This window comes from Hevea brasiliensis, chromosome 11, assembly GCF_030052815.1.
Source record: "Hevea brasiliensis isolate MT/VB/25A 57/8 chromosome 11, ASM3005281v1, whole genome shotgun sequence".
NCBI classification, from domain to species: Eukaryota; Viridiplantae; Streptophyta; class Magnoliopsida; order Malpighiales; family Euphorbiaceae; genus Hevea; species Hevea brasiliensis.
This window is the reverse complement of record NC_079503.1, coordinates 93,422,059-93,431,960: the sequence shown is the minus strand read 5'-3', so window position 1 is coordinate 93,431,960 and position 9,902 is coordinate 93,422,059. Positions and strand designations below refer to the sequence as shown.

Below are 9,902 nucleotides of genomic sequence, written 5' to 3'. Positions count from 1 at the left end.
GCAGGAACTAGAAGCAAAGATGACAATGCAAGATGAATGTGGACCCTATATTCCGCATGTGACTCCTATTAGACTCTTTCCAACACTTTAGACAATTTTTCCCTATGAATCTAGAGCCTAAGCTTTGATACCATATTTGTCACTACCCAACCTATGGGCCGGACCGGCACTAGGACCTGGGCCAGCCTAAAGCTCCCGAGGCCCGTAGTAAGCTTAACTATTCCTCAACCTAACTCTAAGGCCCATTTGGGCCCAATTTCAAGAATTCAATAGGACAGAGTCTGGCCATAAAATGGACCATTTAATGGGGAGTTTTTGACTCACCCGACCTGTAAACACAATATATAATCATTTGGGGAGCTCCGCTCACTCTCCACATAATCAAATGTCATGAAAATAAATGGGAGCTTGGCTTCCTCATCCAATCCAACACACATGCTTTTAATAAAGTTTACAGATCTAACATGGCAATTATATTACAGACCCCAAATCAAATAAATATTTCTAACACATGCGGAATTCTAGGAGTTAACAGAATTATACAAACATTACAGACATTAATAGACGACCTGCGAGGGAGAGAGGCAGGTTAGAACTCAATAAGAAATCTCCTGTATCCTGGAAAAATAAGGTGAACAGGAGTGAGCGTTCGACTCAGAGAGTAAAATATCAATTTTAACCATAATCTCTATAGCTATCTAAAGCTAATGCACCCTATGTAGTGAAATGTAACATCGCCATAATTTTCATACAAATCACATAAAAAAGGTAATTTGGAGCACTCACACATCCGATAATGTCAAACAATACATATATGGGAGCTAATCCCCTATACAGCCCTCTTAATCCAACATCTGCTAGCGAAGATCTCAAGCCGAACTTTCGCTTAATAAACCAAATACGAGGTCCCAACGAAGATCTCAAGCCGTGTCCACCCCGAAGGACTAGGTCCCAGCGAGTATTCCTCAAGCCGTGTCTACCCGTCCTGTCCATATCCAGTACCATATCACACGCACGCTAACACATACACACTGCTCCAAATTACCACAAACAACACCCATGGCAATTCATCAATTAAGAATGCAATATAAAACGTGCCTAATATTTAACTACATAGATATATACATATAAGTGATGCATGAGCATGTCTGAACATATAATAATATTGAAATTATAATTAAAATTCATATTTTACTCACAAACTTAACCGTAGTCACTGTGGCGGCTGGGCGAAGGAGGAAGGCTGTTCCGGCTCACCTAGCAATTTTATTATAATTATTTAATATATTTTACTCAATACAAACTGAGAAAAGACCAAATATGTCCTAAGTCGTGCCAAAAATTCGATAGAGTCTCCCCTATACCTAGAACCTACCCAACTTGCAAAATGGCTTAAAACACACTTCTATATCCACAAACCATACACCCACAACTCAATCACATTACACAGCCCCTCCTGGGCCTATCCAAATAGTCATCAATCACAATATGTAAAATTATAGTTTAGTCTTTGTAATTAACCCTTTTGCAAAAATTACCCAAATAAGCTCTAAAAATTCTAAAACTTTGCCCTGCGGTCCTTAGCAATATTACTAAACTAATGCAAAATGAATTATAATTTTCTAAGCTATCACGAATATTTTATAGATTTTTAATCCCATTCAAGCACTAGATAATAAAGAAAAAGTAAGTTTTGGGTTTACTTATGATGATTCCAACCTCAGGGACGCGCTCGGGACGTCTGACAATAGTGGGTTTACCTATGAGAGGAGAGACGTCGGGCGTGCGGCGGAAGGGAGAAGAAAAAGAGCTAGCTGGTCCGATTCGACAGGTCTGATCAAATTCGGTTCGATTCGATTCGGCCGGTCCGATTCATGAGACAAAATATTGAATTCTTACTCTGCCTTGAGACCAAAAACAAGATCCAAAAATTTCGAAAAAATTTTAGAAAACCCAGAAAAATTCGTAGAGTCCAAATATATTTTAGTTTTACCACGTGGTCTTTAAATTAATTTTTAAAAATTATCAAAATTTTATATTTTCAAAAAATCGAACCTAATTTCTAAAATTTAAAAAATATTAAATAATTTTTTAAAATTAAAATAAAATAAAATATTAATATTTATCTACAAAATAATAAATTTAAAAATTTAGAATGTTACACGCTGCCTCCCGTGGATTTAGATGAACACTAAAGATTCTAATATCATTAAAGATTATTTTGATTCCATTTTTTATACCCATCAACCGTTATTGTCAATTCGCACTTTCAAGGAAAATATTTAGAATCTTTAATCTTCTGCTTTTGAATTCTGCATCATATCACTCCAGTCCCGTAGGAGAGGTCATTAAAGGTTGCGCAAGGTGACATCTTTTCTTCTTTTCAGTGCTAATCTTGATAAGGTTTCTGACTTTAAATGCGTTCCATATTTTGATAAGTATTTTTTTGTTTCAAACTGGTTCTTGGGGTTTTAACAATTTCATGTTTACGCTTTTTTTTGCACAGTATTAACATCGATCGTCTTATCACTTTGAAAGGACTAGCCAATAGCCATGGCCATTGCTGATGGAAGTGGGGCTCTGCCATCAAGGCTTGAGGTTTCTGTTCAGCTCACACTTGGTTTCATTGGTTTAATCAATTAGGATTGATTGTTGAATTAATTTGTGTGATATCCAGGGAAAATATAAAGCAACGATTGTTTGTTGGATTCTTGGACTTGGGTCCCTTGTTGCTTGGAACACTATGCTAACCATAGGAGATTACTACTACAGTTTGTTCCCTAAGGTGGGTACCTCCATTTGTTTCTGAACCTAAATTTTCTCATTACTGATTACATATTTCAAAAATCTCTTAAAGCCACTGATTTAAGAATTGGGTGTCCGTGTTGAGTCCTAGTACTGTTTGCAGAACAATTTGTTTGATGGTGTGATTTTTTTATTTTTTATTTATTTATTTTTACCTATTTGAAGAGTTACCATCCTTCAAGGGTACTAACCCTTGTCTATCAACCATTTGCACTCGGGACAATGGCGTTATTAGCATACAATGAATCAAAGATTAATACTAGAAAGCGGAATATAGCTGGATACACTCTCTTCACAGCAAGTACTTTGATGCTCTTGGTTGTAAGTACTGTTAATCATCTATTTTCATCTCGTCCAATTTGAACTCATTCCTTCTAAGTAATTTGGCTCCACTTATTATGATAGCTGGACTTGGCTACATCAGGCAAAGGAGGAATTGGATCTTTCCTTGGCATATGTGCTATAGTTGCTGTTTTTGGAATTTCAGATGCTCATGTTCAAGGTGGAATGGTTGGAGACTTGTCTTTAATGTGCCCTGAATTCATCCAAGTTGGTCTTCTTGCAATACTCTTTGAATTCTTGGATTTTCAGTACAGTTTGAGACCCTTATACATCTTGATTTTTTTTTTTGGTATCAGTCCTTTCTTGCTGGTTTAGCCGCAGCAGGAGCACTGACCTCTGCTTTGAGGCTAATTACAAAAGCAGCATTTGAAAAGGCTAGTCATGGACTTCGAAAGGGAGTCAGTATGTGACTCTTTATTTCACCTTTAGAATTTATTCCACCCTATTTGTCAATATTTCATTGTTGATCTGTATATTAAAGTATGCCTATTAATGACAATTTTCCTGTTTAACATTGCAGTTTTATTTTTAGCAATCTCCACTTTGTTGGAGTTTCTATGTGTTCTATTGTATGCATTTGTCTTCCCTAAACTGCCAATAGTGAAGTATTACCGTGCAAAAGCAGCCTCAGAAGGATCAAAAACTGTTTCAGCTGATCTTGCAGCAGCAGGACTCCAAACCCAAGAAGTAAAGCAACTTCCTTGTAGTCTTCCTGCAGTTATATTGCTTGCAAACATACCTATACCTTCTTCAATCTCGTTTTCAGTATTTACACTCATAATTAACTTGAAATTGTTATCCAATCATCTTTTTTTGCAGGCTGACCTCAAACAACTTGAACGGTTGAGCAATAAAAAACTGTTCTTACAAAATATTGATTATGCAATTGACCTGTTTCTGATATATGTGCTGACATTATCAATTTTCCCTGGATTCTTATATGAAAATACTGGTGAACACAAGTTGGGGGCTTGGTAAGTGTAAATTCATGATTATATAAGAAAAGCTAGAATTTGAAATTTACTGTAGAAGTGCCTTGTAGGCACAAATTAGCTGTAATCTGACAACTGGTGGCGTTTCAGGTATCCTCTTGTTCTGATTGCAATGTACAATATTTTGGATCTCATATCAAGGTACATTCCCTTGATTGAATGCTTGAAATTGGAGTCTAGAAAAGGCCTAATGGTGGCAGTTCTTTCACGTTTTCTATTCATTCCTGCATTCTACTTCACTGCAAAATATGCTGATCAGGGATGGATGATCATGCTCACATCTGTTCTGGGGCTAACAAATGGTTATCTCACTGTGTGTGTCCTCACAGTGGCACCTAAAGGCTACAAGGTTAGTTCACAACTTCAAATGTATGTTATGATGTAGAACAAACGCTAGATTTTGAAGTGGTTTCTAATGAAAATGAATTTCCTGGTTTTGCAGGGACCTGAGCAGAATGCTCTGGGTAATTTTCTTGTGGTGTTCTTGTTAGGCGGCATATTTGCAGGGGTTTCTCTTGATTGGCTGTGGCTTATAGGTAATGGTTCATTCTGAGTAGCCAAGTCTGATGAAGTCTGCATTTTAAAGGTGGAAAATATTGTGTAAATCATTGAACAAACGGATAGGGAATAAATGTTTTCTCCCACTAGTAGCTAGCTTCAGCAAAAGGTTCACTTGATTGTACATATTTATCACAGGATTCCACGTGGATTCATGTTTTGGCTAACATGTGTTATATTGATTCCCGATCATTAAGGACAATTTCATTTTTCTTCTTCTTTTTAATTCTTATTTTCATTTTGGTCCATAATTACATGAATGGATTTTAAAATTAGTGTTCGTCTCCTATTTTATGATAATTTATTAGGTGTAACTATTTAAATTATAATGAAAAAAAATTATTAATACAGTACCATTCAAAATACTTGAATATATTTATAATTAATATATCATTTTTTTTCTAATCAGTTTTATATTTCTTCTCTTATATTAATTCTAATTTGAGTGTATGAGAGTTTGAGTGTCTGAGAGTTTTCATATGGACTATCTCTGTAGACTTATCATGAGAAAAAAAAAATCCCACTTTTACTTTACTTTTTATTTTTATTACAAATTAAATATTAAAAAAAATAAATATTAAACAATAAAAAAAAGAGAGATCGCCTTGAGAAGTGGGTATCTTCCGTTTTCTATTATTTAATATTTATCTTTTACAAGAATTTGAATAAAAAAAAAAAGATTTTTGTATTTCTTTTCCTTAACTTGTCTCAAAAAAATTAACAATATTTTTACTATTCAAATTATCACAATATATTGTAAATATTTTTTCAAAAATTATCAAAATTAGAAACATAAATATAATCCACTTGAGTAAAAAAAGTAAATATTTGTTATAATTTTAGTAATTAAGTTACTTGGGAGTTGAAAATACGTGACGTTGATAATATGGTGTATGTATACGAGTAGGACAAAAGTAATTTATATTTTATTAATAGGGTCCATTTTTCTTAATAAAATATTTAAGAATTAAAATTTGAGTAGTGAAAATTTTGTTAAGTTTATAATTATTTAAATGCACGTAAAAAATAGTATTTTTACAATAGTTTATTTTTCCCATGCAATGTAAAAATTATCAAATAAATAGATAAATAAAAAAATAAAAAAATATATATATTGAATAGTAAGAAGGAAGTTAATGTAAATTATAAGGGTAAATTGAAAGTTTTCTTTTATTAATATATATGTGGAAAGTAGACACAGATTAACTATAATCTGATAACTGGTGGTGTTTCAGGTATTCACTTGTTCTGATTGCAATGTTCAATATTTTGGATCTCATATCAAGATACATTCCCCTAGTGGAATGCTTGAAATTGGAGTCTAGAAAGGGCCTAATGGTCGCAGTTCTTGCACGTTTTCTATTCATTCCTGCATTCTACTTTACTGCAAAATATGCTGATCAGGGATGGATGATCATGCTGACATCTCTTCTGGGACTAACAAATGGTTATCTCACTGTGTGTATCCTCACAGTGGCACCTAAAGGTTACAAGGTTAGTTCACAACTTCGAATGATATGGAACAAACGCAAGATTTTGAAGTGGTTTCTAATGAAAATGAATTTCCTGGTTTTGCAGGGACCTGAGCAGAATGCTCTGGGTAATTTTTTTGTGGTGTTCTTGTTAGGCGGCATATTTGCAGGGGTTTCTCTTGATTGGCTGTGGCTTATAGGCAATGGTTCATTCTGAGGAGCCAATTCTGATGAAGTCTGCATTGGAAGGTGGAGAATATTGAGTAAATCATTGAACAAACGGGTTTTCTCCCAGTAGGTAAGCTTAAGTCAGCAAATAGGTTCCCTTGATTGTATATATTTATCACAGGATTGCACGTCGATTCAGGTTTTGGCTACCATGTGTTATCTTTATTCTTGATCATTAAGATCAACTTCATTTTGCATATACCATGTTGGCTTATTTTACAAAAAAGCAAATCCCCACTTTTACTTTGCTATTTTTTTTAATAAAAAAGCAGATCCTCACTTTTACTTTTTCTTTTTTACGTTTATTACAAATTAAATATTAAATAATTAAAAAAAAAGGAATATCATCATTAGAAGTGGATATTTTCTGTTTTTTTATTACTTAGCATTTATTTTTTACAAAATTTTGATTAAAAAAAGTGTTATCAAAAGAATAGTTTAAAATATTTCTGATCTAATTAAATAAAGATATGTCAACAATCAAGTTTAATATTAATAATACGGTGTATTGATTAGAATAAAATGCTTTATATTCCATAAATAGGTTCTATTTTTCTCATTAAAAATATCTTATTCATTATCATATTTAACTAATTTTAAGAGATAAAATCTTAAATAATAAATCATTTCTCATAAAAAAAATATAAAAATTAATATAATTTATTAAAATTGTTTTTCAGATTAAAAGATATATTTTTTTCTTATGTTATGTATATCTTTTATTTTAAAATTAAGCAATATACTATTCGACATAACCCGAACCGAAATGGGATAGATATGGGCATATACTAAAACCGGATCCGTGACCAATCCTTCCGCCCTTTCTCTACCCACTATTGAGTCTTGTCCTTGTGAACATGGGCAGTGGTTGGGTTAAGCCCTTTCTAACCTTGTCATAACCCACTACTGAAACATTGAAACTTGTCCAAAAAGTGCGGAATTTTCTGCCAGCAGTTGGACAAATTTAGGCATGTCAAAAAATTTTGCAGTTAGACTCCAATGGTCAACATGTAATCATTCTTCGTTTGTCATGCAACCCAGCTTTTCTCTTACAAATAGAATTCCGACACTCAACCTTCTCTTAACATTTTGATGGTTCAAGAAGAAATCTCTCTACCCATTTTAAGTTTTCTTGCTGTTTTTATAATTATAATCACCAAATCGTTGCCTTGTCGCCATTAAATTCTTAATATTCTTCTTCCTATGTATTCGTTTCCCTCCACTCTTAACTTCATTAATACAGTACGTGAAGCAATGAAAAGAGTTTGGCATAATTCTCTTTGAAAATTCTTTAGATGCTTCCTTGTTGCTTCCATAAATTTGTATCTAAACTTCCTATCTTCATTCCTTAGGCATTCTTGTACGTTCTGGCTACCTCCTTTTCTTCTCTATGTAAATAAATTTTCCCACAAATTTTCATGAACAATACCTTTTAATTTGTTGGTGTTTCATATTTCCAAGTATTTATGAATCAATTAGGCGATTTTGAATAGTTTCCAAGAAAAATATTCAGACAATGTTACCGTTCACTAACATTTTTAGGTTCCAAAGAACACTGCAAAACCCAGTTCGTATTTTGATTAGGAATTGGCACAGGGACCCTATTCCTGTGGCATGGGAGAAGCCTCGAATAGGTTGGACTAAATTAAACTTTGATGGATCATGCAAAGGCAGAGAAGGCAAAGCTAGCATTGGAGGTGTCTTCAGGAATCACAAGGCAGAATTCGTACTAGGTTATGCAGAATCCATAGGTAGAACTAGTAGCACCATAGCAGAAGTGGCTGCCCTTCGAAGAGGCCTGGAGTTGGTGGTAGAAAATGGCTGGAACAATGTGTGGCTTGAAGGAGATGCAAAATCATTAGTGGAAATTATAGTGAAAGGTAGACAGGTGAAGTGCGCAGAAATGCGAAGGCACGTTGGCGATATAAACTTGATCTTACCAGAACTCGGCAATTGCATTGTGACTCATGTTTACAGGGAAGGTAATAGAGCTGCTGATAAAATGGCTCAAATAGGACACCAATTGAAGAAGCCTAAAATTTGGTGGCACATTCCTCCTGAAGATGTTCTGAGCATTGTGCATGAAGATGCTGAAGGTAAGATCCTCCTTCGAAGAAGGTAAATACAAATTGTACATATTCTCCATATAATTATATTGATGATTCTTTTTCGCTAGGCGTAGGTTTCCTTCTGTTTTTCAAGCAAGATGGATGCTTTATATATTGTCCAGGCATCTTCCTTGCTGGTTAACATGACTTTGTGGAAGGATCGCTAGAATCCTGGAATTTCAACATGTAATTAATGAAATGCAAGTGTACAAATTATTGTGAATATATATGCATTGGAAAAAAGAATATTTTAGACGATTTTCCTATTTTATTCAGCTGCAACGACTTAGCATTCTTTTTCCCTTAATTTATTATCCAAAAGTATGGTTAGAGTTTGTTATAGGCATGTAAATCTAAAGCATAAACAATCACACAACCGATAACCCTGCTATTTCATGTAGAATTAATACATAAAATAGCAAACCAATTAAAAATTAACATGTAATTGTAATAGGTAGTTATTATTTAAAAAAATAAAAAAATGTTTTAAATACATGAGAAAAACTTAATATTACGAGACTTACTCATATTTATTTGTATGATTCTAATTGGCTTGCCATTCTATGTAGGTTATTTTATATGGAATCACAGCTATACTATTAAATTTTTTCACAATCACATAGTATAAGAAAAGAAATGAAAAATAGTATAAGATTTAAGTTAAGTTCAACCGTAAGTCTACTTTCACGATAAGATAAGAGAAAAAATTTTACTGTGATGAAAAGAGTAAGAGCAAGATACAATCACTCTAAAATCTCAAACTTTAATATCAGAGTATTTTTTGAATATCTCAAAACTCTACAACAAAGACCAAAATATTATAATTTTTATACCGGTTCATACCCCAGGCCTATCGGTCATTACCTTGTTATTACTATAAATCTCACTTCTTATTCCAATCGGGTCACAACACAAAATTTTCAGATCGAGTAATAATTCAAATCCACAAAAACATATCTAAAAATCAAGACACAAAAAATAACAGAGCTCCATTCTCTTTGATTGTAATCCACTATTCTTGATAGGGAGTAAGATTTATGTATTTATGTAAAAGTGATTATATTATATGCTTCGAGAGGACTGAATAATCCTTCTTTGATAAGAGGATGCCATCATTACATAATATGAGAATGATATGAGATATAAATTTAAGATACACATTATTACAATATAAATGAAAAAATAAGTATAGGAGATTTACGTTTGTTTGATAATACAATCTACGTCTATGAAAAGATAAGTATGAAAGTTTCGCTATAATAAAAAGAATAAATTATGAATTCCCTAAATTCATCAAACTTTAATTTTAATAAATTTCTTGAAATTTCACATTTCGCTATATTAAAAGAGTACATAAAATTAATATATAACAGAGTTTTAGTCGGTACATACTGATC

General features: G+C 33.1%; 1 protein-coding gene across 2 annotated transcripts; it reads left to right on the top strand.

The window, feature by feature from the left end:
• The first annotated feature begins 2,236 nt into the window (after nt 1–2,236).
• Nucleotides 2,237–4,923, top strand: LOC110640327 (equilibrative nucleotide transporter 3). Of its 2 annotated transcripts, none has more exons than XM_058130351.1 (10): nt 2,237–2,364; nt 2,507–2,598; nt 2,678–2,785; nt 2,971–3,126; nt 3,211–3,354; nt 3,444–3,549; nt 3,668–3,834; nt 3,967–4,121; nt 4,230–4,488; nt 4,582–4,923. In XM_058130351.1, exons 2-10 carry the CDS (start codon nt 2,554–2,556, stop codon nt 4,690–4,692), a joined length of 1,251 nt encoding a protein of 416 aa, XP_057986334.1. In that variant the 5' UTR covers nt 2,237–2,364; nt 2,507–2,553; the 3' UTR covers nt 4,693–4,923. The 2 variants fall into 2 exon arrangements, with proteins under 2 accessions (XP_057986334.1, XP_057986335.1); XM_058130352.1 differs by having other exon boundaries at nt 2,266–2,403.
• The last annotated feature ends 4,979 nt before the right edge of the window (nt 4,924–9,902 follow it).

Bases quoted from the DNA above. Each gene is read 5' to 3' on its own strand.
- LOC110640327 (XM_058130351.1), top strand. From the start codon at position 2,554: ATGGCCATTGCTGATGGAAGTGGGGCTCTGCCATCAAGGCTTGAG. The intron at 2,599-2,677 runs GTTTCTGTTCAG...TGTGATATCCAG, and splicing joins CTCTGCCATCAAGGCTTGAG to GGAAAATATAAAGCAACGAT. The intron at 2,786-2,970 runs GTGGGTACCTCC...ACCTATTTGAAG, and splicing joins ACTACAGTTTGTTCCCTAAG to AGTTACCATCCTTCAAGGGT.